This window comes from Lissotriton helveticus, chromosome 5_1 (genome assembly GCF_964261635.1).
Source record: "Lissotriton helveticus chromosome 5_1, aLisHel1.1, whole genome shotgun sequence".
Lineage (NCBI taxonomy): Eukaryota > Metazoa > Chordata > Amphibia > Caudata > Salamandridae > Lissotriton > Lissotriton helveticus.
This window is the reverse complement of record NC_136065.1, coordinates 617,366,056-617,382,892: the sequence shown is the minus strand read 5'-3', so window position 1 is coordinate 617,382,892 and position 16,837 is coordinate 617,366,056. Positions and strand designations below refer to the sequence as shown.

At 43.0% G+C, this 16,837-nt stretch overlaps 1 protein-coding gene across 3 annotated transcripts in view; it reads right to left on the bottom strand.

The window, feature by feature from the left end:
- Nucleotides 1–7,733: 7,733 nt before the first annotated feature.
- KLHL21 (kelch like family member 21) overlaps nt 7,734–16,837 on the bottom strand; it is a 401,837-nt gene continuing 392,733 nt past the window's right edge. For all 3 annotated transcript variants that reach the window (XM_078642984.1, XM_078642983.1, XM_078642982.1), the window contains one exon: nt 7,734–15,255. In XM_078642984.1, the coding sequence (XP_078499110.1) occupies nt 14,944–15,255 (312 nt within the window). In that variant the 3' untranslated portion in view covers nt 7,734–14,943. The remainder of the gene's footprint in view (nt 15,256–16,837) is intronic.

The following is a 16,837-nucleotide window of genomic DNA, read 5'->3' as shown; positions in this document are numbered from 1 at the left end:
AGCAGATGGAGGAGGAGGAGGTGGGATGGGTGCAGAAGGTAACACCAACTTATGATTAGCTGGATTCTATGGTAATAACTTATTGAAAGTATCCATCATGTTTAAACGTTGATAATATGGTCATCAGCACTTGGATCACAGTTGGTTCACTATATTATCTTGGTGAGTTCTCTTCATACAAATTAGAGTCGTTTTTAGACTTATAACCTTGCTAATAAACATTCATTGTAGGACTCATCATCCATTTCTTCTCCAAAATCTGGGGCGTATCTTACATCTAATTGTGTTGGGCTGTAAAATGTCACTGGCCTCCTCTTCTTGGTCTGACTGCAATATGTGAGCTGGAAGTAAATTTGACACTTTTAAATGGTGAAAAAACATCTCCTACTAAGTCTACCATTGACAGGGTGGTCGTCAACGGATGAGTCGTTGTTGGCATTGTTTATGTCAACAATGTTTCCTTTGAAGAGAAGTCTTTTGAAGATTTCTTCCTTACTAGAGGTTGATCCAGTCTGTAGTGCTTAGCGGAATACTTATCCTGCGCATTACCAGAGGCGGTAACTGGTGGTTTCTATTAAACGAATTAAGAGTAGTTTTGAGACTTATAACCTTGCTGATAAACATTTGTTGTAGGACTCATCATCAATTTCTTCTCCAAAATCTGGGGCATATCTTACATCTAATTGTGTTGGGCCGTAAGCTGTCAGTGAGGCATGATCACTGGCCTCCTCTTCTTCGTCTGACTGCAATATTTAAGCTGGAAGTAAATTTGACACTTTTAAATGGTGAAAAAACATGTAGTATTAAGTTCAAAAACATGTAGTATTAAGTTCACCATTGACAGTGTGGTTGTCGACGGTGTTGTCGTCAACGGAAGAGTCGTTGTTGGTGTTGTCAACAACGTTTCCTTTGAAGAAAAGTCCTTTGAAGATTTCTACCTTACTAGAGGTTGATCCCCTCTGTAGTGCTTAGCGGTATGCTTATCCTGCGCATTACCAGAGGCGGTAACTGCAAACAGTGTACAAAATAAATCATGCTCATGAAACTGTACAAGTCTCCTCTAGTGCCCTGCCTTTGTGGAAATGCCTGAAGGGGCACCTTTCATGGAATCCGTCCCTGAAGAGGGACTGTCTCCTTTAGGAGGAGGAAAATTATCTTTATCCATGAGGAATAATGCCAACCTCCTTTCTCTGTCCTGAAGTGTTTTAGTTGTAAAGGTCTTACACATATTGCATTTTGATGCCTTATGAAGTGGATAAAGGCAATAAATACACTGAGAATATGAGTCATCAGTGTAGATCTTGTTTCCACAAGATTAACAAGGTCTGAATAGGGATGTTTTCTCTCGGTCAACCATGGTGACAGTTGGCTGTCAGATCAAATGATCTCACTGTCCAGAAAATATAATAATGTAACCTAAAAACAAAACACAGCACTTCAGTGCTGATGACCAGGCTGGTTCAAATCCAGGACAGACCAAAATAGTAACAATTTCAGATTCACTGAATGTTCAGAGCAGAGCTCTCCCAGGGAACTCACTCACACATGCCGTGAAGTAGAAATATGAGCTATGGTGGCCTCTAGGGGGAGTAGGCGAGCTTAAGCTTCCACCTCATTGGATGAAATTTGGTTTCTTTCAAATGAGGTGGATGTGCTACTAAGGATACTATGTTGGTTTAGGCCTATTGCCATTTTACGCTGTATATTGTATACTGTATATTTTACACTGTATAGTGCTATGTTGTTGTACCAGCCTCAAGACGGGTGTGGCCTTTCAGAGAAACCCACGGGAACAGATAAAGGTGTGGGACTCGGTTTTATTGCTTTCAACACCCGTTTCTTTCTTATGATGCTTCTATAATAAGGGAGGAAAAGTTCAGTCTCTTTCTTCTCCGGGGAGCTGCGAAGTTTCCGTCTGTCGGGACTTCTTCGTCTCCACTCCAGTATGGCGAGCTCCGGAATGCCCAGAAAAGAAATGGAGATACCCTGTTTCAGTTAGGTGTTCTACTATATACAGTGCAGGGGAAAGGGTGTGAGGGAACACACGGTGCTCACTGAAAGGACCGTCCTGATCGGATCAGAAGCGGTTGCTCCTCACGCTGCTCCCAGCTCCCTGATTGGTATCGTAGCGCCAGACGGCAAAAAGATTGCTATATTAATTAACTGCAAACTCGCATTGATCATGCAACCAGTAGTGCCTGACTGCACATTAGTTTAGTAGAATAACACTATAGTGCGAAAGTGCGCTTTGTACATCATTGGACTGTATATCATTGTGCTGCCTTGCCTAATTATTTGTATTGCGCCTGATTGTGCCGGTGCCACTGCCAATTTGTTCGCGTTTTGAGTGCCTGTGCCCCATTCCTCTCTCGCTTTTGGCTCGCAGCCATCCATTTTGTTTTGTTGTTTGTTATTGTCCCTGCCCGGCTTTGCCCCCGCCTCCCAGCTGCTCCGCCCTCCCACTGATACTGCAGGCCCTGCTCCCCCGTGATAGCGCTGTGACCGTCCTGATCGGATCAGAAGCGGTCGCTCCTCACGCTGCTCCCAGCTCCCTGATTGGTATCGTAGCGCCAGACGGCAAAAAGATTGCTATATTAATTAACTGCAAACTCGCATTGATCACGCAACCAGTAGTGCCTGACTGCACATTAGTTTAGTAGAATAGCGCGAAAGTGCGCTTTGTACATCATTGGACTGTATATCATTGTGCTGCCTTGCCTAATTATTTGTATTGCGCCTGATTGTGCCGGTGCCATTGCCAATTTGTTCGCGTTTTGAGTGCCTGTGCCCCATTCCTCTCTCGCTTTTGGCTCGCAGCCATCCATTTTGTTTTGTGGTTTGTTATTGTCCCTGCCCGTCTTTGCCCCCGCCTCCCAGCTGCTCCGCCCTCGCCCCACACCATCCACATATGACAGATGCCTCTACGCGCAGCGGACGCGCCCCATGCGCGCCGAAGGTGCGCCAAAGGTAAGCCCGTCTACGCCCGTCCGCGCCTGGACCGCGCCCAGCGCCAGACCCCCTGGCCCTCGCAAAACCCACTCCACCCGCAAAAACGTATGACGCCGCAACTCTCCTTGCCCTTAACCCCGGACGCAAACCACAATGCTGCGTAGCTATCCCAGGACACACCCACGGACCATTCGCCTGCCACTCCTGCAAGTTCGCCTGCATCAGGACTCACACCAAATCCTCCTCCTCCAAACTCAGCTCCGACTCTAACCACCTGAAGTGCATCCTGCTGAACACCCGCTCGGTCCACAAACACGCCACTGAACTCTGGGACCTACTCGACACTACATCGCCGGACGTCGCCTTCCTTACAGAAACTTGGATGAACGCCTCATCAGTGCCCGACATCGCCATAGCCATCCCGGACGCCTACAAGATCATCCGAAAAGACCGCACCAACCAAACAGGTGGAGGCATCGCCATCGTCCATAAGAACACCATCCGAATTACGACCAGCTCAGACGATAACATCGCGACCGCCGAACACCTTCACTTCCAGATCCACACCGACCCCAGGACCACACTTAGAGGCACCCTCATCTACAGACCACCAGGAACCCGCACACAATTCAACGAAGACATCACTGACTTCATCAGCCCACATGCCCTCTCCTCCGAGAACTACATCCTACTGGGAGACCTCAACTTCCACCTGGAAAAGAATAACGACAACAACACCACCACCCTTCTGGACAACCTGGCCAATCTCGGACTCAAACAACTTGTTGACACCCCCACCCACTTAGCCGGACACACGCTCGACCCTATCTTCACCTCCAGCAAACACATCTCCTTCGATCACACCACAACTCTCCATTGGACGGACCACAGCTGCGTTCACTTCAGCTACAAAAAGACCACAACCTATTCCTCGAAGAAACTGGAACAAAATATCCACCAACCAACTCTTCACATCACTGAACCTAAACCCCCCCGCCATATCATCAGACCCAAACCAAGCTGCCACCAAACTCACACAATGGATCACTCACAGCGCAGACGAATTAGCACCCTTTAAAAACCATCAGATCAAACAAGGTAACAAAAAGGCCCCCTTGTTCAACGATGACCTTAAGAAATCCAAGAAGCTATGTCGTACCCTCGAGAAAACATGGAGAAAAAACCCAACCACTAACAACCTGACCACCTTCAAAGACGCCACCCGCAAACACCACCAATTGATCCGATCCACCAAGAAATCAGCATTCAAGGATCAACTCGACAACAATGCCCACAACAGCAAGGAATTATTCAACATCGTCAAAGAGTTCACCAACCCCACCGCCGGCTCCAACGACATCACTCCCTCCCAAGTCCTCTGCGACTCTCTATCCTCTTTCTTCCACAACAAAATCGCGGACATTCACAACAGCTTTGAAAACCTGTCCGAAGAACAATCCACTCCACCCACCTCCGAACCAAAACAGCACTCTCACAACCTCTGCACCTGGAACCCAATCACTACTCAAGACACCATCCGCCTGATGAACTCCATCCACTCAGGTTCACCAACTGACCCATGCCCCCACCACATCTTCAACAAAGCAGAATCCATCATCGCACCCCATCTTCGCGACGTCATCAACTGCTCCTTCAACTCCGCTACCTTCCCAGAAAGCTGGAAACATGCCGAACTCAGCGCCCTTCTGAAGAAACCCACAGCGGAACCCTCTGAACTTAAGAACTACCGCCCCATCTCACTCCTCCCCTTCCCGGCCAAAACCATCGAGAAAGCCGTCAATAGTCAGCTCGCCGCCTTCCTCGAATCCAACAACTCACTCGACCCCTCACAGTCCGGCTTCCGAGCCAAACACAGCACCGAAACCGCCCTCATCGCTGCTACAGACGACATCCGAAAGCTTCTGGACAACGGAGAAACAGTTGCCCTCATCCTACTTGACCTCTCCGCCGCCTTCGACACAGTCTGTCATAACACCCTCATACATCGCCTCAGCAACGCCGGAATACAAGGAAAAGCGTTGGACTGGATCATCTCGTTCCTCGCCGGAAGAACCCAGAGAGTCCGCCTCCCCCCATTCAAATCAGAGGCCACCAAAGTCATCTGCGGCGTACCACAAGGATCATCACTCAGTCCCACCCTCTTCAACGTGTACATGAGTCCCCTCGCTTCCATCGTACGACAACACAACCTCAACATCATCTCCTACGCAGACGACACCCAGCTGATCCTCTCCCTCACCAAAGACCCAAACACCGCCAAAACCAACTTACACGAAGGAATGAAAGAAGTAGCCGAATGGATGAAGAACAGCCGGTTAAAACTAAACTCGGACAAAACGGAAGTCCTCATCTTAGGATCATCCCCCTCTGCATGGGACAACTCATGGTGGCCACCGGCCCTGGGAACCGCACCCATACCAACGGACCACGCACGTAACCTTGGCATCATCCTAGACTCCTCCCTCTCGATGACCAGACAAGTCAACGCCGTCTCATCATCCTGCTTCAACATCCTACGCATGCTAAAAAAAATCTTCCGCTGGATCCCCACCGAAACAAGAAAGACAGTCACCCACGCACTAATCACTAGTCGACTAGATTATGGAAACACCCTTTACGCCGGAACCACAGCCAAACTACAGAAAAAACTCCAACACATCCAAAACGCCTCAGCCAGACTCGTACTGGACATCCCGCGTCAAGCACGCATTTCCGGTCACCTGAAAGATCTCCACTGGCTTCCCGTCAACAAGAGAATAACGTTCCGTCTCCTCACCCACGCACACAAGGCCCTCTACGACCTAGGACCCGATTGCCTCAACAATCTACTGTCCTTCTACACACCCGCGCCGTCAACTACGTTCATCCAATCAAGCCCTCGCCGCAATCCCGCGCATCAATAGATCCACCATGGGAGGAAGATCTTTCTCCTTCTTGGCGGCCAAGACCTGGAATTCTATCCCCACTCACCTCCGCCTTACTCAGAACCACCTCTCCTTCAGAAAGCAGCTAAAGACCTGGCTGTTCGATAAATAGTGTACCCACCCTCACTCAAGCGCCTTGAGACCCTCTGGGTGAGTAGTGCGCTATACAAATTTCTGAACTTGAACTTGATAGTGCTCAGGGGAGGTAGTGCTGGGAACGAGAGACGGGTGATTTACGGAGGGTCTGACCCCTTCCTTCACGCCCACGCAGGGATGCGAGCCCGTACCTGACTAAGTCACACTTCCCTTGAAGTGTGGCTCGGGGATTCGCCTTGACGTTGGCCTCCTGGCTTTGTAGCTCTCTCTGCACTCCGCTCTTGCTCTTCTACTCGGCTTCCTCCTCGAACCTCCTCATCCACCGCCTTCTCTCTCGATACTCCGTCGCCTCCAGGTGTAGAACACACCGGTTCCTCGTTGGTTTCCTCTTTTCCATCCTCCTGGCCGTTCACGTCATCATAGGTGGCGGAGACTGGTCCAAAGTCAGCCCAGTTAAAGAAACAGTGTTCGCTTTCCTTGGTTGGACCGAACACCTTCGAGTTCTCGTTATTCCATGGCCCGGCTTGCTGCATAGAGAGAGAGGAGAAGTTTGTATTCAGGCTCTCCTCGGAGTCTGACCGCTTCACCCCGTCACAACGGGAAATGATTTAGGCATTTGAATACATAAAAGATCCAATGTTAAAGAAAAGGGCATTACTGTCTATTCCAAAACCTTTATGAAAAACACTGGACTTAAAGGATTTTCTGAAACGATGAATACGACATAGTTCTTGTCAATAAATAAAATCATGAATCTTTCAAATTGAGGGTGGAGAGTATGAATGTGAAATGACTGGGGAAAAAGAGCAGTGTAGGTGCCCTTGGCTTCACTATTTGCAAAGCTTTGGTACAATGTATTGGCACTGTTCATATGATGGCAGTGTGCCAATATGTAGATTGTGGGGAATGATGTACAAATGTGTGATTTATCACTTAAAATTTAATTAGTGAAGGTATGTTCTAAAACATAAAATAACGAAAAACCTCAAAATTGTCTGGACGCATTATGCTCAGGGAGGAGAGCACTATTCTCAACGTCAAACCTTCTTATTTAGTTATTAACAATAACAGTTTAATATAGCACAACTGTGCAGGGCATCCACTGTCACCCTTTACCTAAAAAAGTTGAGGTTAGAGAGTAAAATATGAAAAACTTAACTTTACCGTGAATTTTACTGAATATTTAAGAAACTGTGAGAGGTGGCAGATTAGGAGATAACAATGACTTGTCATATTTTTCAAATGTAAGCGGGAGGGACACATTTTCATGAATTTCCTTAAGTGCAAAAGATTTGCCTGGATTCTTATTTGAGAAAGAAGTGAATTCCAAAGTTTGGTTGCAGAGCTAGTGAAGGATTGTTTAAATGCAAGGGATGTTTCCTTGATATAAGGCATTGTATGACATAACACTTTTGAAATTTGATTCTTTCCTCCATTGGTAACCTTGACAGTGGTTTTTAATAGATGAAAGGTAAGATGATGCTCAATTTTCTAGAGTGAATGTAGGAAACAAATTGGAAAATTGACAATACTTTAAGAGAGTTGAAACAGGTACAAAAATTGAGCTAACTAAAGAGTGCACCACTTTCATGAGACCTGTACTGCCAACCTAACTTATCTGGGGGAAAAAACTGATAATGCACTCATTTGCGTATTGTATAAGTCTCCCACAAAAAAAGATAAAACCTGATTTATAATGCAGATTACAAAAATGTTTTGCACGGCACATATGAAATGACTCCATTTTTCTAACACGTTTTATTCAGATTAAACAATTCAAGTAACATGTTAAGACAGCAAACCGTGTAGTAAAATAAAACATGCCTATAAATTAGGAACAACTTTCCTTTAGAGGGCACATTTTGAAAGCTTCAAACGTCGAAGGCAAATGTACTAAAATGAAAATAAACAGAATAAATATTCAAACGTGAAAAAAACAAGTCTTTAGATATATCAAAATAATGAAAAATAGTTCAGTAGTTAAAACTGCATCATAAAGCACAACTAATTTTCCTAGGCTAGACTGAACAAACAGTTACCAAATAAACGTTTTCTCTTCATAATTTTACAGATAAAAGTTAAATATTCTATATACACTGCCAGCAGCTCTGACAGGTTGCTTAATCTACATAGTAAAACCAATCGACAATCATTCAAGAACATTGTGTTCCTGCTTAACACACTGGATCATTCGATCCTTCCATGTAAATTAATCAACACTTATATTTAGATTCAATTTCCAGTCAAAGAATCATTGCTCTCTCCGACTCCTGTAATGGACTAGGACTTGTGTCAAGTTCCATTCTCCCTTCATCAAATTTGTTAATCAAAGACTCAAGCTTGATGAAAGTGAAACAGGTCTTTGCAAATTTGGCTCAAGATAAATGTGTGCAGAATCATTTATCAAGCAGGGTGTTTAGCCTGACTATAATAGTAAAACTCTGTTAAAGGCACAAAACTGTAGTGCTGGAGGTGTTTAAATATCACATACTGACGAACTTCCCAACATGCAGAATGGGCTGTTAATGTAAACCTCCTGTTGCTAAAAATATTATCTCAAATGACATGTTATCCGAGGACAGACATATAACCCAACAAGAGACACGTTAACCGGATGTATGTCATTACAACGCGGGCTTTACACCGCACTACCATTACGACGCAGCAATCACAACGCAAGTCGTTACAACGACTTGCGCTGGAGGCGCTGGATTTAGGAATAGTATAATTTACTATTCCAACTCCAGCCCACGTAACAGTAGGGAAGGTGTCGGAATAGTAAATCATGCTATTCCTTAGTATATAGCGCCATCCAGCGCAAGTCGTTGTAACGACTTGCGTTGCGATTGCTGCGTCGTAATCGTAGCGCGGTGTAAAGCCCGCGTTGTAATGGCTGTTTCCCCGTTAACCGAGAAAACAGCCCTATTATCGAAAAGGAAAAACATACAACGCCTCAGGAGTATGTATTAATTGAGCGGACGTTACTCATGCTACTCAAAACAAATAAAGATATGTTACTCAAAACAAAAGATGTTATCCAAGAGCTTAAAAAAGTAAACCAAAGGAAGAAACACATTATCACATGGATAACCATGATAACATGAATTTTATTTGGGTAATACTGCTCACCCGGATGGGGCCTCAGAGCGCTTCGAAATATGGGTATATATGAGTGGCGAGCTGCATTATTACCTTGCTCGATTTAGTGTGGAGAACCAGTTCATTGTACAAAAACAAAAGACATTACATGGAGGTAACACACAGTTGAATATTTACCGCAGCACAATTACAAACCCTTGAAAGAGCATAAGTCTTGAGAGCCTGAATAAAGAGGCAAAGGTGTTCATACATAAAAATGTTAGCCAAGAGGATAAATATCTTAACCAAGAGGCTACACATGTAACTCACAACACTAGTTTACAGAGGTGATACATTTAACCCCAATAAATAGAGAGGTTAAGAGAGATGATAAACATTTAACTTGTAAGGAAATGTATGAAAACCAAGAAGAGCAGTATGCTACCAAAGAAGAGACATGTTCTTCCTAGAGAACAGACACTTACATCCACTGATTGAGCCTTAATAGCATCTCGACATAAAACACATACCTCAAGACATGGGCTTTAAAAAATGTGCTAAGTGTCAAGTGTATCCCTGTACAGCATACATAATCTTTACTAGGTAAAGAGCCCACAAGAGCACATAGTTCAATGATGGTAAGACATTCAAGGAGATCATTCACTGCAAGAGTCAATCTAATTTGCCTCCGAATCCTCAGGGCTCAGAGTGCAAAGTTACCTCTTCGTGGTTTGGCACCATATTTTAAATTGTGTGCAACTATTGGGAGAAATTCCCCTAATCCTCCTTTGTCACCAGAAGCTAGGTGGTCTCCTGGAAGTGTGGGAAACATCTAACATGCCTTGGACAGATCAGTAAGACTAGGGTACAGACCGACTATCCGCCATGGCAGACATTTTCCAAGCCCTAACAATTGAGAAGGCACTGGGCTGTTTGCAAATGTCCTTCATGGTCAGTACCCCTGCTTTCAATATGTACCCACAATTGTTTCAAATGCCATACTTTTTTGCTTTGGAACCTTTTTTCCACTATCACTAACATTTTCCTCTCACAACAAACATTTTATTTTAGTTTTCTACCAGAATAATGCAATGGAAATATCAACCTATATTAATATATTGTGACAAACAAATTAATTCCAAAATATTGCCACTGCAGATACTAAATCAAGATTTATCTTAATATATTTGCTGGTTGATATTTCACTCTCAATATTGTGACATAGAACCTACATTCTAATTTGAATTTTATTCAATTTCGTCTTATCGTCATTCCCTCTCCCACCTCTAAAATATACAAACACTATAGAAGAATAATTAGAATAATTGTGACAAAGAACTAATTTTAAAAATAAAGTATTACTTTTTGATTCTTATACGTAATTAGATGACAGTACTCTGAAATATGTAACTATGTCCTCAGATTTAACTATACAGAGCATAATACAGGTTTACAGTGATGAAGATGCACATTACTAAACAGGGCCACAAGAGACTCCAAGTTCTAAGGGTGTTGCAATCACTACAGGAAATGCACAATTTGCCCGTTCAGTACCAGGTTAATCCAGCCAAAAAACAGCTGCTTTTTACATTAAACTGTGAAGTGCTGATGAGTGAGGGGCCCTTTGACATGAGAACAATGATAGACTCACAGCATCACTGAAATACAACAGACTACAAGGTTTTTGGTGGTGAAAACAGAAAAAAAGTTATTTTTTGCACACAAAGATGACAAAAATTAGAAGATTCCCGGATGGGGATCTTTCAAAGGTCAAGAGTTATGCTACGTAGAACTTAATTACAATAAAAAAGGATATGATGCAATGGCTGCTGTATTTTCAAAACTATGCCTAGCTGACAAGGAAGTTGTTTTGAAAGCTATATTAGCTTGAAGCTTTATAATCTTTCAAGTAATGCTAACATTTGTACTCAGTGCCACTAGTGAGAAAGGACACTTGAGCTCACTGTGCTGGCCTCAAAGTGTGATCAGATTAACCCACTGCATTTTTTGGTAGCGATTAAAAAACATAAATGTGGGCAGTGCCTAATTTATATTAAAAAAACAAATACAGGGCACAAAGCTCTTTCCAGAAGCCTTGTGCGGGTGCTACCGAATCCCAAGTCTTAATTCCACATCATGTCTCTTTTGTCACCACCCTGCACTTCCTGTCTCTTTAACTCACACTTGCAGGTTCTTTTTCCAACCCTGCTATCTCCTTTTGTCACTTTCTCTTCCTTCTTCCTTTTTTGCCTTGGTATCTTTTGCTTGGGTTCAAAGAATGATAATGACAAATTAAAACTAGTCCTCATATGCGAGTGCTGGTGCCCACCTTCTGCAACCAAAGGTTAATCATTAGGCCTGACTCCTACTTTCCCCTTTGAAGACCTTCCAAGAAAACACCCCTTCAGCTTCTTTAGGTTGTCCATGAAACGGTGAATGGAAATAGATCTAACACAGTGATTATTTCTGTGCATTTCTCATCTCACCGGTGCTCACTACATTTCTGTCAATACCAATTACCAATTCACAATCGTAGCAGAGCACGTTGCACTTTATGTTCTTTTGCAATCTTTATATCAGCCCAAGGCGTGCCTTTTTAATAACACTTAAAATTCTCCAAAATAAGAAGGTGTCAGGCAGCTTTGCACTATCTCCAGCTTTTAAAGGATGAATTTATTTGTCTGATGGTTTATAGATATATCTCCTCTACAGTTCGACTTAGGAATATTGTTGGGAAATGAGCTCGTACTACATCTTATTATTGAATTATATATTTATTGATGTTTAAAAATGATGCCATGAGGCAGTATGAATGTAGATTTTTAATTTTAATTTAATTATTGTTGTGTCTAGGGCGGTGATATGAATTTCATTCGTTTTTCACCTGGACATTTGTAAATTGCTTTTTCTTTTCCTTTTTAAGAAATATCAATTTTCTAAATCAGAAATTCTTTGTTTTTTATGATTTATTCTTTTATGGCTTGGAATATAGCCAAATAAAGATTTCTGACTGACTGGTGCTAATCAGAAAGATTTCCTATGTTGTCTCATTAACAGTATCTAATTTCAAAGAAAATCTAGACATTGCTATAAGAGTTGTCATGATTTCCAATTATAATGAGTCATTTTGGAACAAGGCATTCATGCGACTGATCGCTCATACACCGTCAAGTTGCTGTATAATGTCTGGTAGTCTATTTTTGTCCTTGAACAAGGAAATGTCTGAACTCTACATATACAACTGAGTAAGAACTGCGTCTGCAAAGCAGTTGTGGGAATGGAATGTTCTGGGCATGTAATTAAGGGAATGCTGCGTTGCATTTTGACACCACAACCAGAGTGTCATACGATGCTCTCCTACAGCTTCTAAACAGCACAGCTTATTCTGGTGGCGGGTAAAGTCCAAATGCTAGAGCATCTGGACAAACTGTTGCCAAACAACCATCATCAAGCTGTTGGGTTTAACTAATGGAGATGAGCTCGCTATCTAGAATATAGAGTATGGTCAGACAAATGTAGGTCTGCAACAGAATAAAAGAGTGGGTGAGATAGCGACGGATATGAAAACTAATGTCTCACCCAGCTACTCCTAGACTGGGTCTTGGTAGGGCGGACAGGGAGAAACAGAAATACCCTAAACTGCCTTTTTTGAAAGCCCATGAGGACTAGTGCAATGTAAAGGACTGCCTCTTCTCCAGCATGTTGGTCAGCATCTACAAAGGCTGTTTTCTTACACACAAACATCTTTCAGAAAACGAGCCAACACGAACATTCTCAGCCATATGACTTGATAGCTAAGAAGCTATCATCAAATTTCCAAGGGATCTTCACAAATTTTCAGGTATTGACTCAAAATGTGTAACACTCTTATAGTCTCCAAAGTGAGAACAGACAGGTAACACCCATCCACAGCGAGTTCAAGAAAGCTCTTGCTCCCGAGACAAGGTCAAGCTTTAATCAGTGGTCTAAGTACTCCACAAAACCCACGGCAGTGTTCACAGAAGACTCTTATAGTTTATATTAATTTACAAAGCACCTTTCTGTTAAAGGTTATGGAGGTTGAATGCCTGCCTGCTACCTCCATGTGTGTGATGCAATGCAACTTGTGTTGACCTCACTAATGAAATTCTTAAAGAGAAAATGCTTTGTTTCAAACCATACACTGATGGCTTTGGGGTTCGAATAACCATAGAATTTAGTTAACTGGCACAGAAAGTGAGCAATCTGAAATCTAAACTTTGGCATGCGATTTTGAGATGAGGATATCATTACCTCCTTTCAAAATACTAGTAATAGAATGAGGGAAGGACCCCAGTATCTGGCAAGCCCCTCCCTCTCTCTTACTCAACATGGAAAAGGCTGTTCCACTGTGCATGGAACAACTGTGGGCACTTTTTAAAAGAAGAGATAATGAAACATAACTGCTGACAGGTAAAAGTAATGGCACAATTAGTGAAGGGAAACGTTGTATAAAACAGGGATCCCATCTGCATTTAATGTAAGGTCCACAAAAGCGATAGCAGAAGCACAGGATACATCAACAAAGTCTGTGCTAATGCGGGCTTGTAAACAATGCAGTGGCAATATCATTTGTAGGGTTAGGAGCAAGTACAGCCTATTACAGCAATACAATCTGTGGTGATTAGGAATGTGCAGGATACACAAAATAAAATTGCCGTGATGTAAGGAAGATCAGAACAGACTTATTTCTGCAATGACATCACCCTGACTAAGACATAACGAGTGCAATACAGGCAGGCAATGTAGCAGACACCTGCACTGATGTGCAGAATTAGAATTTAGGAGGGCATTTAGTGCTGTTTGGAAGTATGGGACAGGACCGTGACGAAATCTGCAGTGACAGAGAACTGATGCGGCAGTGATGAAAATTGCGAGGGTGTAGAGACAAAAATGTCAGTTACGTAAATGCCACCAGCGATCATGCAAGGAAGTGCAGGATATGGCAGGAATTAGACTGTCATTATGCAGTCAAGTGCAGAGTACGGCTGGAATAATATCAGTTATGATGCAATCAAATTCTCGTTATGAAAGGAAAGATATGTGCAGTTATGTAGTCAGATGCAGCACACCAGCAATGCAGAACATGGCAGTGGGTAGATATGTTGTGCAGCATGAAGAGTCCGGGAATTTATCTCATGGGAAATTACAGAAATACCATCTTCATATAACAAGTACAATTTTTCAATCGATCTTTGCAAAAAATGTATGTAAGCCTGGTTAGTCAAAGTCATTATTTCTTGACTAGATAAGCAAAATTATTAATAGATTTTCTAATGCACACACATTTGTTGTGATCCACTAGGCTATTCCCCCACTTGGATATGCTAATCTCCCCTTAATTTGGTTTTAGTTTCGATGTTCTAAACTTCCTGAAGACCTGTACTTCAAAAGTCGATCACTCTTTCACATTTAGCTCGAGTACCCTGGATGAATTATATTTCTGGGCTAACCTGGTTCAGTTTCGAACAGCAAGCAAACTGCTAAAAACAAGGTACGCAAACCCATAGGTTTCATGCTAGTGTTCTGAGATTACCACGAAATAGCCTGAAATTAATGTCCAGCAAAAAAGATGCAGGGAGGTGACCCTGGTGCTATGCAAAACCACAAAAAAAGAAAAGAAAAGAAAGGTAAAATTAGTGTCAACTCTTTAAATAAATAAAATTGAAAAAAACATATTCCATCCGGGCGGCACTGCTGACAGATCAGAACTGGTTTGTCCGATCTGTCGACTGTCTTGTTTTATAAATCTCTGTTCCTTTAGTTGACCATCTCGTCAGCAATGCACCTCGAAAAAGTCATAAACTTATGTTCTTTGCTTATCTTGCCCAACCCTCTCAATCAAGTGATTTGTTTTTCATCGCAGTTCATTGAGGTTCTGATTCCGAAAGTTCTGATGATGGTGCCTTAGCTGGATTGAGTTCCTCTCGTTGTTGACATTGTCCAGAGTGACGCCACCAAAGCCGCACGGGGCAAGAGGCATGAACTGACGGAATATGCTGACACTGCCGTGCCAGAAACTAGGCTGTGGGAGCCGGCCCACAATATCCCAAGTCCGAGTGTCAGGATCGAATGCCTCTACCACATCTGACAGTTCGAATGTATTATCGTAGCCGCCGGAGACGTACATCTTACCCCCCAGTGCAGCAACGCTTCCACCAACGTGAACCTAGAATCAAAACAAGCAGAATGAGCAACTGTTTTTTTCAAAGACTGAAAATTATGCACCTTCCACATCAAAACTTGCCTGACATTTTAAACCAATCAATCCTACCTGTTCCTCTGTGCACCTTTTCAAAGGACATTTTTAAATCTCACCTACATCAGCAGTTTGCTGTAGAAGACCTATTGTGAACGATACAATACTTAGGGCCAGATGTACGTAGCCCAATGCCGGTCGGTAACGGCCAAAATCACCAAATTTCGGCCATTACCGACCGGTATTGGGCATTTGAGATGTCTGGGCCAAATTTAATTTAATTTAATGTAGGGAGCACTCAAGTGAGTGCATTTCTGAGTTAAGGATTCGGTATTTACCAACTAAAAGTTGGTGGTAAATATCGAAAACCTTTGAAAAAGCAAATTTGTGCTTTTCCTAAAGTGCCATGCGGCAGACATACATGCCCCTAGGGAATGTATTTGTGCCACATGTGCACCCATGCACTATTCAGGGGTGCAACAGGGTGTCAATGTAACACCCTGCCACCCTTGTAAGTCTTCCCCTATTATCGATTCGGTATTTACCCAATCGGTAATTCTCATCCATTCATTCCCATTCATTCCGATGGGCCTCCAGGCCCATAGGAATGAATGGGATTTACCGAATCTGTAAATACCGAATCGGTAATTACAGATTCAGTAAAATTTACCGAATCAATACCTACATACCATTTACAGATTCTGAAATACCGAATCGGTAAAATTCGGTATTTTAGAATCAGTAAATAGTATTTACCTACATATGGCCCCTAGAGTGGTCTTTAGGTCAGGGCCTTACTCATGATGAATGGTTTTCTTGTGTTGTCACTTCTCGACTTCAATGTCTTATTTCCCTGTTCTTGTGTTTGTTCCACCTGAAGAACATTATGATATCATCATGTTTTGACTGAATTTATATGTATCGTTCTACTGCTGACGTTAGATCTTGTACTGTTGTTCATATGAACAACTAATTTATCTGAAATGTCCTCCTTCTCCTGCTTCCATCAACGTCTGCTTTATTAAAAACTGTTCCCCACAAAGCCCACTTGTCTCTCCAACACCCTTGCACTGTGAGAACCACTGTATGGACATGCAGCCTATGAAAAATGGCCTTTTAACTATTCCAAGATGGCGCTCAAGTGTTTGCATGCGTGGCAGCTATTTTTGAAAAAAATTCTTTATTTTGAAGAAATACATTTAAATTGGGGGCATCCCACTGTGCGAGTGTGCACTCTTGGTGGCTGCATTTCAATGTTTTTTCTCAAACTGTAAGTCAATTCATTCAAAAATGGGCACCCAGCATGAAAATCTAGGCCTAAGTGGAGTTCGCAGAGTTCCGCGAAGTCACTAAAATCCTCCGCCGCACTACGCGAAGTTCTGCAAGCAGCGGAGTGTATTAGGTCGCGCTGTTCATGCCGAGTTTTAGCGCCGGGTGTTTGTCCTGTGCTGTAAAATCAGCGCGAACCGCAGCATGAGCAGTGCAAGAGGGCGCTGATTCTTTCTGTCGCTCGAGTTGATGTTCTACTCGAGCAGCAGCTTCTTCAATGCAA